At 37.6% G+C, this 27,542-nt stretch overlaps 1 protein-coding gene across 1 annotated transcript in view; it reads left to right on the forward strand.

Annotated features, from left to right (window-relative positions):
* The first annotated feature begins 940 nt into the window (after nucleotides 1-940).
* NLK (nemo like kinase) overlaps nucleotides 941-27,542 on the forward strand; it is a 122,037-nt gene continuing 95,435 nt past the window's right edge. The window contains exon 1 of the mRNA XM_081115787.1: nucleotides 941-2,388. Within this exon, the coding sequence (XP_080971913.1) occupies nucleotides 1,931-2,388 (458 nt within the window). The 5' untranslated portion in view covers nucleotides 941-1,930. The remainder of the gene's footprint in view (nucleotides 2,389-27,542) is intronic.

Consider the following 27,542-nt stretch of genomic DNA (forward strand, 5'->3'; position numbering starts at 1 on the left):
CTGTGACAGTCTGTTGAGTAACCTTGGACCTTGAGTTTCTGGAGCTCCACATCCCTTTTTGCTCCCCGTATGTTTTCACACCTTATGCCTTTAAAAGGGATAGTAGAGGGCTGTATCAATGGACCAGCGAAGACTTGGACTCCGCCTTCTTCGTCTAGGTCCCGCCCCTTTCCTGTAGACCACACCCCTTTCCCTGATCCCGCCCCCTAAAGAGGTCGTCGCTGATCTGACAGCGAATTCTCCACAATCCTGACCTATAGGAGATCTGAAGGGTGGGACCGAGATCAATCTTTTTTTCCATTTGTTAAATTAAGTGTCTATCTGGCACCAGTCCCAGCCCACTTCATCTTCAAGCCTAGGATTGGTTGCTCTGTTCTTGATCTCCGGCTCATGATTGGTCCTTTCATTCCACCCTCTCTTCCAGCTTTGCAGGCGGGATTAGCACGCAGCTTCCTGCTCCTGCCAAAAAAATAAAAGAAGAAAAAGAAAAGAAGAGAGAGGCGAAAGAAAATGTCACGGAGATCTTTGGTTTTTAATTCGCTTTTAGCCTTGTCGGTCAGGCCAAACTCTGCCTTTTGATTGGTTTCTCTATATGCCCATCCCGCATCGGGGGCGGGATTTCCCCAGGAGACCCACACCTTGTTGCCACTGGCCGAACAGTGCGCCTGTCTGAAGCTGCGGTCCCAGGATTGGAGGCGGATGCGGACAGGTGGGCGTGGATTGGCTAGGGAAGCCGGTCAGTGTTAGACGGGGGCGGGGCCTCAGCGGCTGGTTGCGCGTGTCCGCCGCTGGCTCCGCTCTATCCGGCTTTGCTAGGGGAGGTGAGTCTGGCTGCGGCTGCACCGGCGCTGAGGAGGCGGCGGCTGAGGAGAAAGCGGCCGCGGCGACTGAGGAGAAAGCGGCCGCGGGGACAGAAGCCGGGTGGGGGGGAGGGGGGGAGACGGAGCAGCCTTGAGCCCTGTGGGGGCCGTCGTGCCGGGGGGATCCACCCGCTCTCCCCCCCAACCCTTCTAGCAGAAGCAGCCGGCGGCGGGGGTAGCAGTCTGCCCGCTTCCGACTGCACCCCGCCCGCCTCCCGGGGCTGCTATTCTTTGGCCCCGGGACCCTAACCTCATCCCGGGGCGGTTCCCTCTGTCTGGGCGTCCGAGCGCTGCCCACCTCTCTTTCATTCCTGCCTGCACCTCCTTACCTTCACTTTGCCCGGGTTCTCTTTCTCCTCGCTGTCCTGCCCTGTCGCCTCCTCGGCTTACTCTCTCCTGCCTCTTTCCCTGGCTCTTTTCTGTTCGGGAAAGTTTAGTAGCCGCCCCCCCCCCCCCCGGACCAGGTCAACCTGACTAGGAGTAGGGGGAGATGTAGGGAGGCCTGCGAGTTCGAGGGGGGGAAGCTGGTTTCCCTGAAAATTTCCCCCCATCTTTTTATTTTGGGGTGGTTGGAAATTTTTAAAATTGTATTTTTGAGGAGGTGGTAGGTGTTTAGAAAAGGATGTGGGAATGGAAGGGGTAGATGAGTCAACCCTCTTACAAGATTCCAAGGGTGGTGTGTTACCTGATCCTTTTCGTGGGTGGAGTTCAGGGGGTAGGGAGGTTTGGCCTTTATTCCCACATTCAAAGTTGGAACCTCCCCCAAATTAAGGATGGAGTTTTAGTACCCACTTGTGGCAGGAAACCTGGGGGGAAGGGGGTCCCTTTTTCCTTTTTCTTTTCTTTTTCGTTTTTCTTTTCTTTTCTTTTTTTGGCAATCCACACCCTTCCACACACACCCCAAAATTAAACACCAAGATCCTCTTAACTTGTTTGGATTGACTGATGAAGACATAAAGCCAGTTGCGCTCCATGTTTTTTGAGGTGGAGTGAGTGGTTTTTCTTCATTTTTAAATGGCCAAATGACAGCTTGACCTAGTTTGCTTTCCAATCAAAGGGCATTTTTTTGAATGTCTCTTTGTGGCGCAAGAGCCAACGCAAAAATGATGGCGGCTTACAATGGCGGTACATCTGCAGCAGCAGCAGGTCACCACCACCATCATCACCACCACCTTCCACACCTCCCTCCTCCTCACCTTCACCATCACCACCACCCTCAACACCATCTTCATCCGGGGTCGGCTGCTGCTGTACACCCTGTACAGCAGCATACCTCGTCGGCAGCTGCGGCAGCCGCAGCAGCGGCCGCAGCTGCAGCCATGTTAAACCCTGGGCAACAACAGCCATATTTCCCATCACCGGCACCTGGTCAGGCTCCTGGACCAGCTGCAGCAGCCCCAGCTCAGGTACAGGCTGCCGCAGCTGCTACAGTTAAGGCGCACCATCATCAGCACTCGCATCACCCACAACAGCAGCTGGATATTGAGCCGGATAGACCTATTGGATATGGAGCCTTTGGTGTTGTCTGGTGAGTATCAAAAGAAAAACACAACTTCTCCTGGTCTCTTCTCGTGGTTGTGATTGGGCGAGTCGTCTCTTAGGCTTTCTCCATGTTGACCAAAGTGGAGCAAGCTTCTCCACTCAACTGTAGGAAGATACCCTCACATGGTAAAGAGGCCTAATGCATTGGCTCTCTAGGCTTATGCTTTTGAGTTGTGGCAAGTTTTGGTGGAGAACCCTCTGAGGAGTCACACACATAAGTTTGCTATCAGACTTTTTGTTTAGAACCTAAGCAAGCCACTGAGTGTAGGATCGATAGATGAATGTGTGAAATTTTTTTTGCTCCGAAGACCTTGGTCATCTCTCCTGTTCGATTTAGTTTGAATCAGTTGGCCAATTGCAGCAAATGTCACAACTGACCCAAACTTGATTCCTTTTCATCGTCTTATCGTTGGGATATACTTGGCATAACTACTTTGCTATCCCTTTAGCCCTTAATCTGTGATCTTGATCCCCAGAAAGAAGATAGAGTTCATAGTTGAACCAGTTAAGTCATTTCTCGCGTGGTTTATTTTAAACCGTAAAGCTACAGTTGGGAAGTATGTAGCTTCAGCCTTTTGATAAGAATGCATTAAATATAGCATCACACATGAGTACCACAAATGAGGTCAGTAGACTGTAGCTATGCAGTGGCCCACATTCGGTGTAATGTTTTAGTGTCATTTAGTGCCTCTTAAGTTCTGTTATCCTTTGGTTGGTTGCTGTTAGTAGGAAGTATACTTTTTAAACATGTGAAACTGCTCTACTTTTGCCAGTGCTAAGATATTTTTCAAAGTTCAAGGGATTCTTAAATGCAACATCTTGTCTGTCCTTAAGAAGATTAGTAGTTTATAATAAAATCTATTTGTCATTGTAGGGTTCTATTCCTATCAAAACTAGAATGAACTGAGTTTCCCCCCCAAGGATTTGGTATTGTGGTATGGATATGTGAATTGATGTTTTGAGTGCATTCAAAAATAGATTCTTGTTAATGTCTAGAAAAGCCCCCATCACCACCGGAAAATGAGGGAACTCTTTGAAACTATCCTGGCAAATGTCTCCTTTCATCATTATTTTTCAGGTTATAATTGATGAGTATCATTTTTGCATTGTATCTGACTATCTTGATATGTATTTCAGATTTTATAATCTAGGTTGCTAAGTGATCTGATCTGTTTTTTTGTTTTGTGTTTTTTTGTTTTAAGCTAGTAGAGTCCAGTGTTTTCCCAGCTAAATCTCCCAGGAGGTTGCTGCTGTAGTGCTTCCTTCTCCAAGGTGTGTGGGATTCCTGGTAGTAAAGAGTATAGCCAGTAATGGTGCCCCTTTGGTCGCTCTGCTCAGGGACCTGCCTGTTCCTGCCTTCCTTTCTTCTCTTCCATATCCTATCCTCAGGGATTGCACTGTGAACTTCCTTCCATTTCTTGCCTGACCCTTGAGGATTTCAAAGCTTGATGGGGGGAGGGGGGGCATGAGGACAGGAAAAAGGGTGGTCCGTGCTTTAAATTTTGTCACTGATTTGTGTGGATTTTCTTAGACGTGGATAGTCTTTCATTTTTAGTGCTTTGCATACAATGCTAAGAACTAGAGATACTGAAAGGGAAATGGATTGCTTTTCCTATACTATAAAGGTGTTGCCTACATTTCTATCAGATGGTGATGTGACTTGTAGAAGTTTTAACTTCAAGTTGGTGCTAAGGGAAAAGTTTTTATTTTTAAAGGGGAGGGAGATCAGGAACTGGAGTGTTGAAACATTTCCCACAGTGAACATTCTGATAATGGGTATTCTGAATTGCTGATATATTAAAATCTGAATGTTTGATTTGAATTCATTCTAGATTCTTTCATTGATTGACTCCTTCTACCACTCTGCGGAGTTTGTTCCATGTACTTGAAGTGCCTCCTTCTGTGTACTGTCTTCTGTTGTACACCAGTTATTTTGTGTTTGCCTGTCTCACTGACTACATTTGTAAGCTCCTTGAGGGTAAGGATTGTGGTCTACAAGTATACACTTTTTCTCCCCAGCACTTAGCACTGTGTTGTGGCATCTTTGCTCCTTGGTTACTTGATCTGGTCAGGTCCCTTCTTTGTTCTTCAGCCAAGTTTTTCTAGTTAGCTGTATTGAATGTTTTTATCAGCTGTTACAGGTGAAATGTAATTTGGTATGAAAAAAAGGAAGAGTTCCAGGTGTGTGTTTTAGTATGCAAATGCTTTTCTATTTTTATATTTCCATATTGTTCACTTGCTGTCTGAATTTCTTATTGTATTTGGAATTTAACTGCTGTGTGACCTGAATAAGATTGTTAAAACTGGAGCTTTGAACACCAAACTAGAGTAAATTGCACTTGTATTCTGAAACCCAAGCTAAAGATATTGATGAGGTTTTATACTTTTTAACTAACTGAAGCACAATTTTTCTTTTTAATTTAGAAAGCACCCAATAGAAATGACTATTTTCTAAAATGATTACAATGTAATATAAATATTCTCCCTGTGCTACATCATTTGATTCAAAGCACCATATACCTGCTTGGGTATTATAAGATTCACTTAGATTCGAATATATTTAATGCACTTGGCAAGTATTTTTGTCTGGCATAGCATAGGAATGGACACTCTATCTGCTTTCATGGTGTGTTTTTTTTCTGGACATGCACCCAGTGGTGCTAACTGGTGGCTAAAAATGCTGCATGTAATTTTTTTTTTATCCTCACCTGAGGATGTGTTCTTCATGGATTCTAGAAAGAGAAGAAGGGAGAAGGAGAGACAGAGAGAAACATCGATGTGAAAGAGAAACATCAGTCAGTTGCCTCCCCTGTGTTGCCCCAAATTCCTTGACTAGGAATCGAACCCATGACCGTTGGGTGCATGGGTGATGTTCCAACCAACGGAGCCACACTGGCCAGGGAAACTGCTGTATGTAATTTTGAGGAATATTGTTGTTCCTCCATGTAGACAAGGAGAGATATTTATAGAAGTGATGTAGCATTTTACCACTCAGATTTATCAGTGAACAGTTTAGTCTGCCAGGCTTGATTTCTCTTTCTGCTGAATTTAACTAGTGGAATAACTTATCAGTATTGGACAGTTGTGTAAAAGTAGTGAATTACCTATTAACTTGCTGGTAAAGATGGTGCTTTGACATTTCAATTAAAGTTTCGACAACTGTTTGCTGTGTTTTATCTCTAAGTGGGGGTTCCAGTTTACCTGGTAATGATCATGTGGTAGTGTGAGATACATTCATTGCCAGTGATAGAATATTGTTCATGGGTTATCAAAGTGTCATCTATAATTTGACCTTTAGCAGATGTCAAGGCTTCCATCTATGTGGTCATTTTATTAATGCAAAATCAAAACACAAAACAGTGCACAAAATGAAACCTCATACCTTTTTGTCTGTAGTTCATCGTTGCAGGAAGTGAGAATGTTATGCTTAGGGATGTGACAACTCTGGGATAAAGAATATTACAGTATAAGGCTTCAGGGTCTTGTGAGGTGTATACTTTTGAGAGTTGGAAGAAGTTAACTACATGAGAGAGGTTTGAGGACTGCTAAACCCAAGCAGTTTTGATATTGGCAACCTGAACTATCATAGGTTGAACTAATGGCACATATTGCCATTTTGATAAAAGTGAGTCTGGCAAAAGCTTCTACTTTATAAAGTTAGTGTTTTATTTATTTTTTATTTTTTACTTATCTGATTAATTGAAAGGTAAAGACCCTGGAATTCATTTGGTCTGGTGTCTTTGTACTCCAAGTAAAGTTGGAGAACTTTGAATTTTTCTATTCTGATACCTTCCTCGGGTTACTATTATTTAAGTCTTTCAAAACTTAAGCATCACTGTAGTGATATTTAGTTACTAGCTATGTGATATTGATAAATTATTTAACCTCTTTATTCCTCATCTATAAAATGAGGATAATAATAGCACCTATCTCATAAGATTGGTGTAAGGATTAAATGAAGTAATCCTTGTAAACCAGTGAGTACACTGTCTAACACACAGTAAGCACCCAAACGTTAGCTTTTTAAAATTGTAATTGTTGGTAGAGAAATCAAACTGTTGTATTAATATGCATAGAAGTGGTTTCATATATGGTCAGATTTAGTAGGTGAAATCAACATGCAGACTACTTTTGGAGGCATGACTTTAAATACCATAGAGTGTCCACTTAGTTGTGCTATATGCCAGGGAGAGTGGTGGTGGTAGTGGGTGGTATTCTGTCCTTTCCTCTCAATTAGTTAAAAAACAAACATAAAAATATACATACGTGTTTGTGTGGACATGGTAGGTGTTCTACTCAGATTATCTCCACTGAGTTTTAGAAGGTATTATTGATTTACATACTGGGAAGGAAATTAATTTTTTCTTTTCAGAATGTAACATATGAAGGACATCCTTATCATCAAAGTTCAGCTTTGCTGGAAAATCATTTTACTTATGTTTGGATGAAAAAGCATGACTTGCTAAATAAAATCCCAGTGAGGTGGGGAAATATGTGTGATTTAATGAAAAATTATTCAGTGCAAATCCTTATGCAATGCAGATTGTCTAGCTTGCTCATCTTGTGAAAATTAGAGGCATCAATTTTTTTCTAATGTTTTCTCTGGTCCTCTTACTCCTCAAATAGCAAACTGTAACTTGGAAAACTGGGAAATACTTTTGGGATATGTTTGGGGGAAATCCTGGAGTTAGTTGCATCAGAAAGATGTATACTAAAGTATAGTAAAGTATATTTTGTTATTAACTGTGTCTTACAGGTTAAGAATCCTGAGTATTGAAGTTTCTCTATTGGCCAAGATTAACAGCCACAGCTGGAGTGTTTTGGGGGGGGGGGGGGGTCTGCTTTGTGAAAAGAGCTTTGAAGAAGCAGAGCCTGCACCATAAAAGGAAATGATTGCTCTTCTAGACATAACAAAGCATTTGTGTGAAACTAGAAATGTGGAAATCTATATTGTTAATTTCAGCTACAAACGAATGTACTTTTAGTAACTGCAGGTTCATGGTCATAAAGTAAAGAAAGCAAAGAGAGAATAAAAGGAACACAATCTAATGATACTGAGTTGGTTTCTTGGTGATGGAAACTCCATAGCCTGTAACATTGGAAGTCATTTTGTACTTAGGACATACTTTTAGAAACTGTAGGTTCATGGTCATAAAGTAGAGAAATCAGAATTCGAGAATAAAAAGTAACACAATCGATTGATATTGAGCTGATTTCTTGGTGATAGAAACTCCATAGCCTGTAACATTGGAAGTCATTTTGTACTTAGGCTCCTGACAAGATTACCCAAATTATATTCAAAAACCAAAAATAAAACAAAAGAAACTTGTTTTATTCTTGGGGAGAAATTTTATGTTATACTGTTGAATGTCACCTTAGAAGAAAAAAGACAAATTTTTTTTTATTTTAAAAAGATATTTCAGAAAGAATTGCCTTTTCAAACAAGCTAAAACAACAATGTCCCTCAAAATTACATGCAACTTTTTAAGCCATCAGTACCACTGGTGCGTGTCCTGAAAAAGAAATGAGGGCAGATAGAGTTCCCTTTCATATGCTGTGCTAGAAGAATATAATTAATATATGTTTGAATATATGCATTAATATATGTTTGAATCTAAGTTCTGAGGTTTTATCCTCAAAACAGACAACTGTAGAAATGTTCCTTGATATAAAAGGCCATTCGCTAATGGAGTACTGAAATATTTCATTATCTTCATAACTTGGAGCATTATATTATAGAATCGAGTGGCCATTCTTGGTGATTTCTATTAGATTTGTTGGTGCCCTGACGGTGCAAGAACCTACTGTTTATATACTGTATGTTTTCTTAATATACTGATTTGATTTCTTTGATGGAAATTGTCAAGGCCAAAGAAACTTTTCCATTTGTTATCCAACCAAACAGAAAGAAGCTATGGGATAGGAGCTCTTTCATTATAAGGTTATATTTGGGTTTTACTTATAATTCTCTGTACATCCAGAATACTTCAGTGAATTATATGTTGATGGGGTCATCTAATGTGGTCATCAGTGATGTCCTAAATAATATAATATACCTTGTCAGTTTGATCCCCTTGTTGCTTGGGGGTAACACAGAATGCCTAAGGCAACAGTTATAATACTGTCAATAAGCATGTGGCAAGTCATCATAGATCTAGTCTGTAGTTCTAAGGTATCCTAGCCAAGAGACATTAGGAAAAATTCTGGCACTCTAGCATTATGAAAAGATGACTTCTGAAGAAACTATGTTGAGTTGAGCTTTAACAGTTAATTGTAATGGTGTTAGTAAAGGGAGTAGAGAGATGTCTGTCATTGATCATGATTGGTGCTCTTTACCTAAACCCAGTTTCACATCTGTGTTCTGAATTAGTTTGGCTAACTGAATCATATCTACTGTCAGACAGTAGAAGGTTTTGACATTGACATTGTTGGAACTCACTAGTCAGTGTACTACTTTTTTTGTCAGCCTGCTATGGACCAGCACTATTGTAGGCACTAATGAGGATATTTAGTTCTATAAAGAATTTTGCAAACCTCTATCAGACTTCTGCTATTGACTATACTCTTCTTGGTACTGGGATATAGAGATGATTAGGTCATGAAGTTGCCCTGAAGGAGCTTACAGTTAGGTGAACAGTATGAAAAATAATATATCCCTGCTCTCTGGGCACCTTGATGGAGAGTTGAAACTAAACTTGAAACCATTAAATAAAAACTTAAAGATATATTATTTTCACTTGTTCTTACAATACCTATTTATTATGTGTTGACTATTTCTCGGGCACTGTGCTGGATATTAGGAACTTAAAGGAGATTATACATTGGGGGAGAGAGATTTGTAAATGGATAATTATAATTCATTGCCATTTATTACAACAAGAGAGATATTCCCTGGATATTATGGGAACAGAGACGAGAGGTTTCTGTGGAATGTATGGATGCTTCCTAGAAGAGCTAAAATACCTCAAATGTACTTTAAGAATGAGGGAGTCAACTAATGGGGAAGGGCATTCTTGGTGAAGTTGCTAAAATATAGAGTGCAATGCAGGGGGTGATAGAAGATAAGGATGGAGATGCAAGCTAGGACTAGATCCAGAAGAGGTTGGACTGTCCTGCTGAAGAACAGAGATGACATTGGTACTTGGGAGATGAGCCAAAAAAAGTCTTTTTTTTTTTTTTTTTTTAATATCAGAGAGAGGAAAGGAGAGGGAGAGAGAGAGATAGAAACATAAATGATGAGAGAGTCATTGATCAGTTGCCTCCTGCACGCCCCCCACTGGGGATGGAGCCCGCAACCCGGACATGTGCCCAGACCAGGAATCGAACTGGGATCTCCCCGATAATAGGTTGACACTCAGCCAATGAGCCACGCTGGCCAGGCCTCTTCCTCTTTTTATGAATAAAATGTGTGTGTGTGTGTGTATTACATAAACAGATATACAGCACACCTATGGTATTAAAATTTCATGGGGGGATGATTAGGGGCAAAATGTTTAAAAATGCTCCTTGGATGGGGAGTGATAATGAAAAATTTTGAAACACTGGGAATGGCAACCCTTGAAAGTTTTTGAATAGGAGAATGAGTGGTTCAAGTTTATTTTTAAAAAAGATATTTAAATAGAATGATGAGGGAGCTGAGGTCTGAGCCTTAAGGAATGTACTCAATTGTAAATGGAAGAAACTATTGGAGGCAAAACTAAAGGACAGGCAGGTAGGAAAATGGGTTCACTGATTGACAACTTACACCTGGCAGAAGACAGTTATGAAGGTGGGAGTGATCTTTGGTGCAAATAGAAAGGTCAAAGAAAATGAAGGTGGAAAAAAGGCCATTGAATTTAGCAAATAGATCATTGATGGCTAAATCCCAAGTTTTTATTTCTAATTTAATAAACCAGAGAATTTGATGTTTATCATGTTCAAATTGCCATTTCCATGGGAATAATTTTATTTTTTTAATGACAGGGTAATAGAGTACTGTACTAAACTTGTTAGGAGACATGGTTCTGGACCCCACCTTGCTGCCAACAACCCCATGACCTTGATAAAGTTATTTACATTTTCTGAGTCTTGGTTTCCTTATTTATAAAATCCTGTGTTTCCTAAGTTTTTATAATGAAATTGCATTAATATTTGTAAAGAAGCATGGCATTGTTTGTGGGCAAATAGTCTGCTAATGATCACAAGACAACTTTCTTCAGGACTACAGATGTTGAATACCTTCTAAAATTATTCAGAGGAAAAATGAGATAAATGTAACCCTGCTCCAGTGTGATGACTTTCCCTTATTGACCAGCACAGTTCTAGAGACTCTTTGGCCTTTGTTGGGTTGTATACTCATTTCTGAACCAATCATTGACACTGGAGATAAGATTACTTTTGGAGCAGTCAGGTCCACACCTGGACTTGGAGATGGAGTAAGTTATAAGTGGGAGGGATGAATTCCAGCAACAGATGCTGGGAAGGCAGTCATTGCTGACCAAGAACACATCCATCTAACTTATGTTAGACTCCAAAAAACCTGACCAGATGCATTTACAGAGCAAGTATAAACATGTTCTCTGTGGAGAATTTGTCTTGTCTGTCCTGAATTATTTGGAGTATTTTCCTTTTCTTTTCTAAAGCCTTGTTTACCTAAAGTAGCAGAGGGTAAAATTGGTACCTGATCCTTGCCATGTTTGCTTTCTTTCCCAGTTAGATCAGATATCCCCCATTGATTTCTTTTTTTTCCTCTCTCAATGTTGTGGTTTTGTTATCTAGATAAAGTTCTCAGTCTTGTTTTCAATTTAAGTAGTATAGAGCTCAGTAGTGTCAGGCAGCAAACTCCTTACAGGGGAGTGGACAACACAGAAACTTTTTGTTTATCCATTCCTTGACCTAAAATTCTTTCTCTGAGCCACAGAGAAAAGGTGAAGAGAGACATTTGAACAAAAAGATAAAATTAGTCATTTGACCCAGATTGCAGCTTTTTTTCCCCTGTCTGCTTGGATAAAAACCATCTTCAATTTACATAAGCAGGTGATTTTTCTTACATGCTAATTTTCTTAATGTACCATGGCAGAGAGCTGCACATTTGCAAATGTGTAAGTAAATTGAAATAAACCAGGTGACTTTATTTCACAGTATTATCTTACCAGGACAGAAGTACCCAAAGGGTGCAATTATCGGGTGATTGTCTCATTGCACATCTAAGTTAACAGTCAGCCTGGTGCAAAGTTTTAACCCCACCTTCTTCCTCACTTTCCTCTCTTTTAAATTTTTTAAAAGGAAAATATTCATTTCCATATTTACTTTGACAGGCTAGAAATTTAGTAATACAGATGTGGGGAAATTTGAGCTTTATTAAAAGTAATACAGAAGCCATAAAAATTGGCAAATAGTGTGGGTATGTGCAGAAGGGACACATGCATACTTGGTTTGAGTTTGAATTGCCTAAGAATTCGGTGAGAACCTTCAACTATGTTTAGTTGGTTGGCTTCCTCTGTGTTCCTTTTCACAGGTTCTGCATGTTATAGTAATTGGGGCTATTTAACAGGGTGTGTCCTAAAGCCAGTGTTCAAAAGAAGTATTGATGCATATATTTTTTTAAAATATATCTTTATTGATTTCATAGAGGAAGGGAGAGGGGGAGAGAGAGAGAGAAACACCAATGATGAGAGAGTCATCATTGATTGGCTGCCTCCTGCACACCCCCGACCTGGAATCGAGCCCACAGCCTGGGCATGAGCCCTGACCGGGAATTAAACTACAATCTCTTGGATCCTAGGTCGATGCTCAACCACAGAGCCACACCCGGCTGGGCTGATGCATATTCTTTTAAAAAACAAACGAATTAATTGCAACACAGTTTAAAATATCATTTCAATAAAATAGAAATTTTAGAAAGGTACAACATTTGGTTTTTAGGGGCTTTTCCCCCAGAAGATTCATGAATACAAATAATGTCAGTCAATAAAGTGCTTTCCTTATTAAAACATTCCAATATTAAACTTAGTAATTAATGCTGTTTAGTTCCTCATATGTTATATGGTTTACCTATTGATATATATGGAGATTAAATTGTACCCCCTATAGCTTTGAAGTAATGAGTTAGAAATGAATCATAAATTTAAACTAGCAAATTAGAAGTTTGGCCAGTCTTTTTATCCCAGTATTTATTTTAAGTTTCAAGAAAAGTAGTTTAGAAGAACTTTGAGGGTAAAAACAGTTCAAGAATGACCTGAGGAAGATGATATTTTAAATACAAAGGACAGTATGGTTTAGTAGCTTAGAGCCTGTCCTCTGATGACAGATTGCCTGGATTTAAATCTTGCCTTTGCCGCTTATTTGCTGTTGTAGGCTAATTATTTAATCTGTGTGCCTCGTGGTTGTCATGTGTAAAATAGGGATGATAATAGTATATCTGTCTCATAGGATTGTTGTGAGGATTAAACGAATCAGTATAGTGTATGTAAAGTCTTAGAACTATGCCTGGGACTATGTTAAAGTTAACTATCATAATTATTATTATTAGTTTCAGTACGGATAAAAAAATATAGTGCCTCCTTAAAGCTTACTAATTTAGGACACATAACCAACAGCTTTTGTATGACACCTATCAGGTATGTGACTATACCAGAGATTTTTTTTCTGATTAACTCCAACTGTTTTTGAAAAATTCATTCAAATTTAGAATGCTTTCCAAATGTTAAATGTCCTTTAATTTAGAACATAAAAGGAGGGTTTTTTTTTCTTTCTCTTTAACTCCCTCCTCCCATCCCATTATCAAAGTAGTAATATGTTTATTGTAGGAAACTTGAAAAATACAGAAAAGCTGTTAGTGTCCTATAACTCAGCAATAGCCACTGATAGCATTTGCTGTATTTTCTTCCAAATTTTTTTTAACCTGGAATCTGTTTGTGTGTGTAATAGTATTAGAATTGTGATCATGATTACATTGTACATATTCAGTTTAGTATCCTGTTTGTTTCACTAAAAGTACGAAGGTAGATTTTGGCCTTTTTTGGGGGGCTGTTTTTTCATTTTCACAAGCTTAGATCTTTATCTGAAAGAAATTATAGAATTGGAAGATACTTTAGAATGCATCTAAGTGTAACTGCCTCCTTTTATAAATGGGAAAATTGAGACCCAGAGAAGCTAAGAGATTTGTTCAAGGTCACACAGCTGGTTAGAAGCTGAGCCAGAACCTTAGCTCTTATGCTGCTTTACCAGTAATACCTGTCTAACTTAAAGCCTTTGAAAATGGAGGAAGTGTTCTTATAAAAGCAAAACAAAACAAAAAACTCTATAAATGAAACCAGGAACAGTGCACCTGAAAAAATAAAATATTTAGAATTCTCTGTTGGTTGCTTTTTGTGTGACAGTGACTAAAGTTTCTGATAAAAGTTTAATGTCATGAGTTACAAGGCTTTTGGTGGAAAACAACTCAGTCTTTTCACATTACACGTAATTGTGCTGTGTATCTGCTTTGAAGATGTTGTGCCCCTCCCCCCGTTGTTTTTTGAAAAATTTTAAACCTCAGAAATTTGAAAGATACAATAATATTTCCATAAACAATTCTTTTAGATTAACATTTTGTGACTTTGGCTTTATCTACTTTGAGGCTATTTCTACAGAACTTGCTGAAATTGCTTTTTGATTAAATTTAGACTTACAATGTTAAGAATTTATGGTCACTGCATCAACTCAGTGTTCCATGTAATAAGTTTTGTAAGCTCTCCAACTAGAGAAGGAACTGGAAGTTTTCAAGCTTGTGACTTTTGGAATGTTATTTATTCTCTTAATACTTAAAACAAAATTCAGTGTGAATCATGCGTGTAACTGAAACATATACCAGTCAAAACTAGGCTTTAAGCAAAACAAATATTTCACTCCATAAAGTTTTTCTTTTTTATGATATTTATTTCAGGTTGAGAGTTACAGGGGCATTTTCAAAATAAGAACCTAAGGTCTATTTTCATAATTTCATAATATTCATTGTTGAAGCTAAATTTTAAGTTACTATAGTGTGGGGTTTTTTAAAGTAAATTACCCTAATACATTCACATGAGCTGATGATGCTGTATTTGTGTCACCCAATTCACTGCTCTGTATTTTTCAGTACCAAATAATTCCTTTGTTAAACTCATTTTCGGTAAATGAGCCATTGTTTCCCAAAGGGTAATGATTATTTCTATATATAGCACAAATCCCTAAGAAATAGATTTTAAAGTCTACAATATCAGTGTTTGGAAGTGGTTGAAATTGTCACTCTGTATATCAAGCCACAACTTTGTGTATAAAAAGGGCAGCTGCTGTGTTTGCTCTCTAGGCTCTGAGATATTATGCTTACTATGACACCAACTGACAGCAGGTCTTTAAAAGTGAAGTCTTTTGGTTTACTTAAAAAAGAGAGGTTGTTTTATTGGGTCCACCCAGCTATTACATTACGTAGTTTAATAACCTAAACACCTAGAATGGGTAGCTAGAGTTCAAGTTTAAGTGGCTTGTGACAGGTAAGGAAATATATAGGCAGCAGATATTGTTTACTTCATTCAGTTGGTAATCAGTATCTGCAAATAAAATCACTGACTTCTTAAAGTACCTTAGCAGGAAAGACATTAAAATAAAGACACTGTGATGTTTAACTGGTGTAGATGCTGAAGATCTAGTTACCGATACGTCAGCTTGTCTCTGTAGGTGGGCAAACTTTAACTAGTTTTTATACTTTGATTTTTTTCCTCTTAAAGTAGATCAGTCTCTCTGTTTGTCTCTCTTTTCCTCTCAATGCTAATAAAAGCAAATGCTTATAACCACTTACGACACATTCTCTACCCACTGATCCACTAAAATCATTTGTGTCTCTGGAGCCTAATATGGTCTTGGGTAAGAAATTACCAAGTGTTTGTTGTTGAAATGAAAGTTGCTAATGCTAAGTTTGTGCGTGACACTATCAAAGAAGAATACTATTACTGGGTCTTGCCTTTATGTAGATCCCTAATTTCTTCATGGAGAAATTTTTATGAGGGAACATTTAGAGTAATATTTAGATGACTCTATGGTAGCATTTTGTTTTCTTGTGTTTGGATTTTTTTTTTTTAAGACTAAAGAGCCCTAATCTAAAAATAGTCTACAGTAACCAACTGTTCCCAAAAATAGTCCTTTATTTTGTACTGCTTTCTATAATATACATTAAGTTAAGAGTGCTAATTGTTTAGGAAAAATATATTCTTGATGCAGTCAGTACTGTGATCTCATGTTAGAAAAATAGAAACTATGTCTAAAATCTCATCAATACATCAGAACACACTAAAGCAGTCTGTGAGACTAGCACAGAAAACAATTACATTCAATTCTAAGCTCTTTATTCTGTTCTATAAACTTAATAACTAAATGGCAGACTAATATGTGCTAGAGATCCTTTTTAAAATCAATGAGGAAAGAATGGCTTACTTCAGTGATTTGCTGGCATATGTTAAACAGTAGCATCTCTGAAAAATAAAAGAGCCCTAGTTTTTAGGGCTTGCCAATTTCTGTGGTTTAAATATTCTTGTAATGACCAATTTCAGGCTACCAACGTCAAGCCACTAAATTCTGAATTGGAAAAAGAAACCCAGTAGCACACCGTTCTAAGTATTTTCACCACACAGCTAAAGTAGATGCTAAATAGCCCTAAGGGCATAAATCATAATAAAATAATAAGGAAATGATGATTTTTTTAAAAATTTGTCTTTACTGTTGAAAATATTACAGATGACTCCCCCCCAGGGAAGTGATAAATTTTGAGTATTTATTATCTTTGTTTTAAATATTATTTATTTCATTGTAATATATAATTTAATTTTTAATAATGGCCGTTTCACAGTCAGCTTGCAAAATTCCAAAAAATGTAAGTCTCTCTGTAGCCAGTATGAACCATTGGGAATTAAGCTAGTGGTGGGGAGAGATGAAGTTAGATCGTGCTCATTATGTACAGAAATGAAGTCTAAAAGAAAATACAAAAAACAGGGGGGATGTACTGGCAATGTATATGAAAGACTTTTTTTTTTTAATATGTCTTTATTGATTTCAGAGAGATGGGAGAGGGAGAGAGAGAGGGAGAGACAGAAATATCAATGATGAGAGAGTCATTGATTGGCCGCCTCCTGCACACCCCCCACTGGGGTTCCAGCTTGAAACCCAGGCATGTGCCCTGACCTGGAATAAAACTGCTATCTCCTGGATCCTAGGTTGATGCTCACCCCCTAAGCCACGCTGGCTGGACTGAAAGACTTTTAAACACACATCTTAAATTTCTACACAGGCAAACCTGATACTCTTTTCTTGCTTTGAAGTTAGGGCAAAAAGTTCTTTTCCCTAAAATGCAAAAAAATAGCTATCTATATGCTCTTCTTACTTTCTGGTTTTGTTTTTTACATTTAAATCTTTAATCCATTGGACTTCATTTCTGTACATGATGAACACGACCTAACTTCATTTCTCCCCACCACTAGCTAAATATCCCAATAAAGATACAAAATAAACTAGTAGTGTGTTTTCTGGAGTTGCCCATTTTTTTAAAAAATTTATTGATGAGAGAGAGAGAGAAATATTGACTTGTTGTTCTACTTATTTATGCATTCATTGTTTGAGTCTTGTATGTGCCCTGACTGGAAATCAAATCTGCAACCTTGGCATATCACAACACTCTAACCAACTTAGCTACCTGGCCAGGGCTTTTGCCCATTTTTAAATTGGGTTGTCTTTTTTGTTGTTGAGTTGTTAAGTCCTTTATGTATTCTAGATACCAGTCCCTTATCAGGTATATGATTTGCAAATATATTTTCCCATTCTCTGGCTTGTTTTTTCACTTTCTTGATGGTGTTCTTTGAAGCATAAAAGTTTGTAATTTTGACGAGATCCATTCTATTTGTTTTTTTGTTGCTTGTGCTTTCAGTATCATATCTGAAAAGGTTTTGCCTAATCCAAGATCATGATTAGCACCAATATTTTCTTCTAAAAGTTTTATAGTTTTGTCTCCTACATTTAGGTCTGTGGTCCATTTTGAGTTAATTTTGTATGGCATGAGGTAGGGGTTCAACTTCATTTCTTTGCATGTGTGGATATTCAGTTATCCCATCACAATTTGTTGGGGAAAAACTACTATTATCTTCCCCTTGAATGGCCTTGGTTCTTGTTGAAAATCAATTGATCATAAATGTAAGAGCTTATTTCAGGATTCTTAATTCTATTCCATTGATTTTGATATCTCTCCTTACGTCAGTACTGCACTGTTGATTACCATAACTTTATAGTAAGCTGTGAAACAGGAAAATGTGAGTCTTCCTACTTTGTTCTTTTTAAAGATTGTCTTGGCTATTCTGGGTCCCTTGCATTTTCTTATGAATTTTAGGATCATCTTGCCAATTTCTGTTAAAAAGCCATATGGGATTTTGATAGGGATTGCATTAAATCTGTAAATCAGTTTGGGAAGTACTGTCATCTTAACAACATTGTCTTCCAATCCATGAACATAGGATGTTTTTTCATTTATTTAGATCTTCTTTAATTTTTTTCAACAATTTTGTCATTTTCAGATCATTTTACACTTCCTGTTAAGTTTATTCCTAAGTATTACATTGCTTTCAATGGTGAAAGTGTGTGTGTGTGTGTGTGTATAGTTACTTGGTTAATCCTTACCCAAGGATATTTTTCCATTATCTTTTTCTTTTTTCTTTTCTTTTTTTTTTTTTTAGAGAGCGGAGGGGGGGAGGGAGAGAAACAGAAACATTGATGTGAGAGAGACGCATCAGTTGGTTGCTGCCCAAACACTCCCTGCCCCGACAGGGACGAACCTGCAGCCAAGGTACGTGCCCTTGACTGGAATCATAACCCTTATAATTTAGTAGGGAAGATTTTAGAAGTGATGCCTGTTGAAATTCATAAATAAGAATAGATTATTGAAGCATGTGCACAAGACACAGAGAGAGAAAGAGAGAGAGATTATAGATGGGCAGATGGGGCAGGCTGTTGGCATTTTTTCTTAGAATCCTGCAGTGGAGTGACATTTGAGTTAAATTTTTATTGTGAAAGGTCAAAGGATGAGGGGAAGGACAACTGAGACAGAAGAAAGTTCATGTGTAAAGTAATGGGGACATGAAAGACTGGTGCGATTGTGGACTTGGAATTAGTTCATTATGACTAGAGTGAAATATAAGATGGATGAGAGTGTGATTGCTGAGAGATGAGAATAAGAGGACCTTGTTTGCTATTTTAATACCTTCAGATTTTATCTGAATTTAGGAAGCTATTGAATGAGTTAAACAGATGATTAAAATGATCAGATTTATTTTTGTCGGGTGCTCAGGCAGTGCTGAAAACAATGGTTTGCAGGAGGAACAGATCTAGAAGCTGGGAGAAGGCAACTAGAGTCATTTAGGTCAATGCTACTTCTAGTGTGGACCACAAACTTCATTATGGGTCTGCAGTGATGAAGAAAATACCTTTCCCCTTGCTTGAGGCTCATCTCTAGACACTGAAAAACTTTTATGGCAGTTTTACATAGTTCATAGTTTATAATCTTTGCTGGACTTCTCTGTGTTCAGCAAGTCTTACACTTGTCTCAAGTCAGTTCTTTTCTCCTCTGCCCACGACAGCTATTTCAAACCTCTATCACTCTCTTCAAGTTCCTACTCCACCTCTTCCTCACTTTCCACAGATGACTTCATCCTCTATTTCAGAGGGGGAAAAGCCAGAGGATGCAGGAACTAGATAACTTCCTGTTTCACCCACAGACAAATGTGTGTGTCAACATTATGTATCTTTCCTCCACTTTCTATCTCTGGATCCTATTCTCTTCTGTTTTTTCCTGGGGCTTTATTTTATCCTCTCAGGTTTTCAACATCTGCCTCCCTTTAGTACCTTTCCCCATATCCTGTACACTTGTTCAAGGCTCACCCCCAAATTCAATCTTTATCATTATCTAGATCACCAGCCTAGCTTTTCTTTTTCTCTTCATAGCCAAGCTCCTTGAAAGATTAGTCCTAAGTTATTGTCTCTACAACTTCACTTCATTTACTCACAATCTACTGTATGTTCCTTTCTTACACATACCATACAGCTGAAACAGCTCTGACAAATAACCAGTGACCTGTTATTAACTAGCAGCTATCAAATCCAATGGGCACAATTCATTCAGTCCTTATGATTTATGTTGCATGTTTGCTCCTTTTTTCTGTTGAGTAGTTTTTTCATTGTTGTTTATATATCACAACTTTCTTATCCATTTACCTGTTGATGGACATTTGGGCTTCCAGTCTGAGTAAATACCTAGGAGTAAATACTGAGTCAAATGATAAGTATATGTTTAGCTTTATAAGAAAATGCCAAACTGTTTTCCAAAGTGATTGCAATTTTGCATTCCCAACCAGCAATATATAAGAGTTCCATTTGCTTCACATGCTTATGAGCATTTGGTGTTGTCCCTGCTTATCCCCTACCCCTGAATTTTAGCCATTTAAATAGGTATATAGTTCTGTCTCATTGTGGTTTTGCATTTCCCTAATCGCTAATGATATTGAGCATCTATATTGTGCTTATTTGCCCTCTCCTTATTCTTTTTGGTGAAGTAAACAAAGAAAGCCCAAAGTGAGTATAAGGAAGGAAATAAAGATCAGAGCAGAAATAAATGAAATATAATCTAAAAAAACAATACAAAAGATCAGTGAAACCAAAAGCTGGTTCTTTGAAAAGAATAATGACTGTTATGAACAACTCAATGCCAACAAATTGGGCAATCTGAAAGAAATGGATAAATTCCCAGAAACATACAATATTCCAGGAATGAATCTAGAAGAAACAGAAAATTTGAACAGACCAAGTACAGCTAATGAAATGGAACCAGGAATCAAAAAACTCCCAACAAACAAAGGTCTTGGACCAGATGGCTTCACAGGTGAATTTTACCAAACATACAAAGAAGAACTAACACCTATCCTTCTCAAACTATTCCAGAAAACTCAAGAGGAGGGAAGACTCCTAAGCTTATTTTATGAGGCCAGCATTATCCTAATTCCAAAACCAGATAAAGACACTACAAAGAAAAAAAAAAATTATAGGCCAGTATCCCCAATTGAACATATAGATGCAGAAATCCTCAACAAAATATTAGAAAACCAAATTCAGCAATACATTTAAAAAAATTATACACCATGATCAAGTAGGATTTATTTCTGGGATGCAAGGTTGGTACAATATCCACATTTCAATTAACATGATGTACCACAAAAACCAAAGGAAGACTAAAAGTCACATGATCCTATCAATAGATGCAGAAAAAAGCATTTGACAAATTCCAGCACCCATTTATGATTAAAAAATAAACCCTCAGCAGAGTGGGAATAGAGGGAACATACCTCAACATAATAAAGGCCATCTATGACAAACCCATAGCTAACATCATACTCAACAGGAAAATACTAAGCATATCCCTAAAGATCAGGAAAAAGACAGCAATATCTAGTTTCACCACTCTTATTCAACATAGCACTACAAGTCCTAGCCACAACAATCAGACAAGAAAAAATAAAAGGCATCCAAATTGGAAAAGAAGATGTAAACTATCATTATTTGCAAATAACATACTGTATTCTAAAGAGTCCACCAAAAAACTACTAGAACTAATAAATGTATTAAGTAGCAGATTATAAAATACATATTCAGAAATTGGTTGCATATTTATACACCAATAATGAACTATCAGAAAGGGAAACTAAGAAAACAATCCCACTTACAATTGCCTCAAAACAAAAAACAAAACAAACCTCGGAATAAATTTAACCAAGGAGGTAAAAGACCTGTACTCAGAAAATTATAAGATATTGAATAAAGTAATTGAACATGGACATGGACAACATGTGGTGATTAGGGGAGGGGAGAAGGTAGAAGAGAGAATAGAGGGGATAAATGGTGATGGAAAAAATAAGATAAAAAATTGAAGATACAAATAAATGGAAGCATATATTGTGCTCATGGATAGGAAGAATTAACATCATTGAAATGTCCATACTACCCAAAGCATTCTATAGAGTCAACACAATTTCTATCAAAACACAAATGGCATTTTTCACAGAACTAGAACAAATAATTGAAAAATTTATATGGAATCACAAAAGACCCCAAATAATCATAGCAGTCTTGAGAAAGAAGAACAAAATCAGATGTATTATGCTACCTAATATCAAACTGTACTACAAGGCTATAGTAATCAAAACAGCATGGTACTGGCATAAAAAGACACACTGATTAGTGGAATAGAATAGAGAGCCCAGAAATAAACCCACCCCTATGTGGTCAATTAATTTATGACAAAGGAGGCAAGAATATACAGTGGGGTAAAGACAGTCTATTCAATAAATGGTGTTGGGAATGTTGGGTAATATAGGCAAAAAGACCCATGAAACTAAACCACCTTCTTACAGCATATATAAGAATAAATTCAAAGTGTATTAAAGACTTACACATAAGAATCAAAACTATAAAACTCCTAGAAGAAAACATAGGCAGTAAAATCTCTGACATTTAGCAACATTTTCTCTGATATATTTCCTCAGGCAAGGAAAACAAAAGAAAATAAACAAATGGAACTACATTAAACAAAAATGTTTTTGCACAGCAAAGCAAACCAACAAAATGAAAAGACAGCTTACTGAATGGGAGAAGATATTTGCCAGTGACGCATCTGATAAGGGATTAATACTCAAAATTTATAAAGAATATGTACAGCTCAAACACCCAAAACGAAATACAATTAAAAAATGGGCAGAGCCCGGTCGGGTGTGGCTCAGCGGTTGAGCTTCAACCTAGGATCCAGGTGATCAGGGTTCGACTCCCAGTCAGGGCACATGCCTGGGTTGCGGGCTCGATCAATGACTCATCATTGATGTTTCTGTCTCTCTCTCTCCCTCTCCTTTCCTCTCTCTGAAATCAATAACGATATATTAGAAAAAAAAAAAAATGGGCAGAGGACCTGAATAGACATTTCTCCAAAGAGGACATACAGATAGCCAAGAAACATATGAAAAGATTCTCAGTGTCACTAATCATCAGAGAAATGCAAGTTAAAACCAGTGTGAGCTATCACTTCACACTTAACAGAATGCCTGTCATCAATAAATCAACAAACAACAAGTATTGGCAAGGATGTGCAGAAAAGGGAACCCTCATGCACTGTTGATGGGGATGCAGATTGGTACAGCCACTATGAAAAATAGCATGGAGCGTCCTCGCAAAATTAAAAGTGGAACTGCCTTATGACCCAGCAATTCCATTTCTGGATCTATATCCAAAGAAACTGTCAAAACACTAATTTGAAAGAATATATGCACTCCTTTGTTCATTGCAGCATTATTTACAGTAGTCAAGCTTTGAAAACAACTCACATGTCCATCAACAGATGAGTGGATAAAAAAGTGATGGCACATATATACAATGGAATATCACTTGGCCATAAAAAAAAAAAAAAAATGAAATACCACCATTCGCGACAGCATGGACAGACCTGGAGGATATTATGCTAAGTGAAATAAGTCAGATAGAAAGACAAATACCACATGAATTCACATATGTGGAATCTAAAGAACAGAGTAGACGAGCAAACAAAATAGAAACAGACTCATGGATATAGATAACAGAACATACTGATGGTTGCCAGAGGGGAGGAGGTTTGGGGGACAGTGATAAAGGCGAAGGGTTTAAGAAGTACAAAGTGATAGTTACAAAATAGTCACAGGGATGTAAAGGACAGCATAGGGAATATAGTCAGTATTGTGATAACTATGTATGTATAACTACTATACTGTACATCTGAAACGAATACAAAATAATATTAAATATATACTGTAATTGAAATTGAAATTTTAAAAAAAGTTTTTTATTATTTTCTCCTTACCCATCTTAGTGGACAGTTTGATCCCCTCCCCCTACTGTGTCTAGGGATAAAAGGGACTTTGGATGGTTTCTTTCTTAGTAAGGGCTTATCCCTTCCTTGAACTTAGTTCATTTACATTTCTTTGAGTTCTCAACCTTCATTTATTCAGCCAATCAACAAACTATGATGTGTTGTTTATTCAGCCTTTTTTCTTTGTTAGGGAAAAGTATCTTAATTTCTACATCCTTATTGGAAATGGTTAACTGACTCCCAGTTTTCTTTGTTCAGTCTTTTCGTATATCTTTCAACTTTTATTATCCTTTTACTGTCAACATTTCTCTGTGCTTATATTTTGTCTCTGGTAAACAACATACACTTAGATTTTGTATCTAGACTGACGATTGCTTAAGTGAAACAGTCTACATCAGTAATGAGTACTGCTCATTTTGGATTTATTTCTACTGTCTTATGTTGTATTTTCCATGTCTTGCCTTACATATTTCTTGTCTTTAGTTGCTTTTGAATTGCTTGAGATTTCCCACCCCCTTACTCCTAATTTGTGAGTTTCATACCTGATTTTGGTTCTTTCAGTTGCCCTAGGAATTTTAACATTCATATTTAAAGTCCATAGCTAATACATTTTGTCTATTTTTGAATCTGCCTAGTCAGTGTTAATAGTCTCCTGTTTTCTGCATCATACTTTGAACTTTTTTCTTCAAGCATATAAAAAATACTTATTTTATACTATGCATCTGATCATTCTGTTTTCTGCAGTCTTTGCTGATCTAATAGTTTGCCAGTCATTGGCTCTACTCATAGGTGCTTGTTTCTTGTGATTTTTTTGAAATTGTGAGCTCATGGTCTTTGGAACTTTGTTGTAATTTTTTGAGGCTATCAGATTTTTTCCCCCCAGAGATAATTTGAGCATCTAAGGTACCACCAACTTTTAAGTAAATTTTTTACCTTAGTTTTTCAGGCCACACACTAGTTTGAATTCTAGCCCCACTGGGATGCAGACTTTTGGTTAAGAATTCACAGTGGAGACATGTTTCTGTTTAACTGTTCTACCAGGAACCAAAGCCAATAAAAGACCCTTCTTCCTATCATCTCCCTCTGCAGAATGAGTTTTTTACTATTCCACCCCCTGAGAATGCAGCCATTTGGGGAGTTTTGGCATATTTATACAAGTGTTGTTAACCCAATCTGTCTCCATGGTAGGGCCGGAGGTAGCATCTTGTTATCTCAGCAAGTAGCCCATTAAAACCTAGACTTTTGTCTCCTAAGGATTGGCCAGTAACTACAGGGAAAACTCTGGCTATCGTGTACCTTATTCTTATGAATTTATGCTTTCTTCTTGTTTTGCCCTCAGGAATTCCTTTGCTCTCTCCATCAAGGTTAATTCCTGCACCTTAGTCCTGCAACTGAGACCAAAACTTCCCCTCACCAATTCCCTCCCAAAGCGTCTTAAGGCCCCCTGCAGATCCCAGAGAGATGCAGAACTGAATATATGGGCTGTATACAGTATTGAAGGAACGATTTCCCTCGGCTTTGTTGAAGACTTTTCTCTTGATAGTGTTATTGGGGAAGTAAAGGAATTCACTCATTGAAACACTTTATCCACCATTTCTAAGTACATTTTTCAACCTAATTTTCTCTTACCCTATCTATACTCAATGTATCTTTGGGAGTTACATTTAGTTGTTTTTGAAGTGTGACAAGGTATAGTATAAGAGGGGGAATAAAGTCCATATTCAGCTAGGAGTGTGCTTCCCTTACTTCCATACTGCTAAAATCATTCTACTCGTCACTCACTTCAGATGTTCTTCCCTCTAGGTGTTACCCCTTCTGGCTCAACTTCCACCTCCATCTGTCTATACCCCCACATAGAATGAACTAATTAATCTCTTACATTTGTTTCCATACGGATATGTATATATATTTCTTAAAGGGGAGATATTCCTGTACACCTAAAGCTGGAGACTAGATTTTATTTATTTCTATGTCCCTAGTATGTAATAGGTATTCACTAAAGTTTGTTGAATTGAGTTCTCAAAATATTTATATCAAATCTTGAACTTTTAAGCTTTTAGTCGGGACTGTTAAAACTTAATTTGCTGTTTATATTTAGAAAACAACTTTTAACAGTTAAACTTTGTTCAACAATTGAAGATAAAATGATTTTATTTGGTATTTGGTAAATTGTTTGGACTGGTTATATTTAAGGAGGGATTAAAGTACGATTAAAATAGCTGTCTTGCCCTGGCCAGTGTGTTAAATGGTTAGAACGTGGGCCCGAGCACCAGAGGGTTTCAGGTTCAATTTCCGGGTAAGAGCATGTACCTGGGTTGCTGGTTAGTTCCCCAGGTGCTTGCGGGAGGCAACCAGTTGGTGTGTGTCTCACGTTGATGTTTCTTCTTTCTCTCTTTCTCCCTCTCTCCCCCATGCCGCCTTCCCTTCCACTCTATCTAAAAGCAATTATATACGTATAATCTGTCTTACCATCTCCAGAGTGGCCGAGTGATATGATTTTGGAACAAATGGAGATTTAGATCCCAATTCTAAATTCTAGTTTACTTTAAAATGATGAAATATGTAGAATTTTCTGGAAGCAGAATTTTGTGTGTGGAACATCAAAGGAAATTTTTGCTGTTGGAGCACTAGTTTTAAAAAACTAAAAAAAGGAATTTTCCTAAATGACTTTGGTTATTTTGGGGGGAGGGCAGCATAGATGGTGGGGTTTCTTATTGCCTGAATTAGTCTCACTTTCTGTGGTGAATTACATACTCCTTTTGTGGCTATTATATATTTGTCCTGCAAAAAGAAAAGAGTGGGTGTCCTTTGGAGAAGCTAATTTTATAAATGCATATCCCTTCTGCCTACCATTTTTTCTCATATTTGAATATGCACAGATGAGGAGAAAACATAGGTAGGAGTATAAAAAGACATGGGAAGAATACCTGGTAGGGAGCAGAGACAAGTTGGTGAGAAGACCAGCTAGAGCAGGGGTGGGTAACATCATTTGCTCTCGCCCTGCCAAGGCACCCACAGGCAGGACTTGAAATTCAATAAATCTAGGAATTTTTGTCATAGCTAAATTTTAAGTTGATAATTTTGTATGGCCCAAGAATGATGTTATAAATATCCAAATTGTCCTTGGCAGAAAAAAGATTCCCCACTAGAGCAGAGGTTGGGATGATTTAACAATAAAGAAGGCACAAGTCAGAGGGAAGGCTAGAGGAGGTACCAATACCAAAGGTTGGTGGATGGACAGCAAGCTGACTCATGTTGCTGGAAGGAGCATGTTTCACTTGTAAACATTGTTCTGATGTCTACTTTTTGTTTTAACATCTCCATAATCAGGATGTTTCTTACAGTCAGTCATCTTCCGTAGTTTAATAAACTGTGTGTGTGTGTGTTTTCTTTTTGGTGGTACATAAAATAATGGCACATTTACCATTAGTGACATCTTATAGTTAATGAAATATGATATAACTTTAAATTGCTCATAAGGAGGAATATTGGCTGTATTAACCTGTTGGTTTACATTATGAGATCTGGCAGACAAATCAGTTTTTAAAACATTCAGAAACAAATTCTCAGCATTAAACTGATCTGCGCAACTAACTTTTGATGTTATTCTAATAGAAACTTCCTCTCTCTAAGGTGATTTATGTGAAACTAGCAATCCACTTTTGTAAAAGGTCCTCAACTAAACAGACTGTGTTTGCAGTTGCCAGAAATTCTAAATCAAATGCAAGTAACCATGACAGAAATTACCTTTCCTCATCCATGTTAGTTGCGGGGCTATTTCCTTGCAGTACCTATATATTATTTATTAGGCAAGAGCAACTAGTATGACAACTTCCTGGCATTGCCCAGGCAACAACATCCCTGTACAATTTATGCCTGAAATTTGTCTCTTTTATAGTCTTGAATTTCTTTGGAATTTTGACATAACTATTGAGCCCACAGACTCACTTGTCTTATTTGACGAAATTGGGCATTTGAATGAAAGTGCCTCAACCTAAAAACTATTCTCAGTTTTCCTCTTTTGCTTTGGCATAAAGCCCATAGCCAAATGTACAGCTTCCTTGTTAAGGGATATAGAACATTTTAGCATATGTTTTGTATGTGGAACACCTTCTAGCCCCCCCTTCACTTCGTAACTTTCCTACCCATTTTTTTTCCTCTTCCCCCAGACTCTTTATTTCCTCTCTCTTAAAAAAAAAAAAAAATCTTATCTGTATGTTTCTTTCTTA

This window comes from Miniopterus schreibersii (assembly GCF_964146895.1).
Source record: "Miniopterus schreibersii genome assembly, chromosome: 16".
In the NCBI taxonomy this organism is placed as follows: domain Eukaryota; kingdom Metazoa; phylum Chordata; class Mammalia; order Chiroptera; family Miniopteridae; genus Miniopterus; species Miniopterus schreibersii.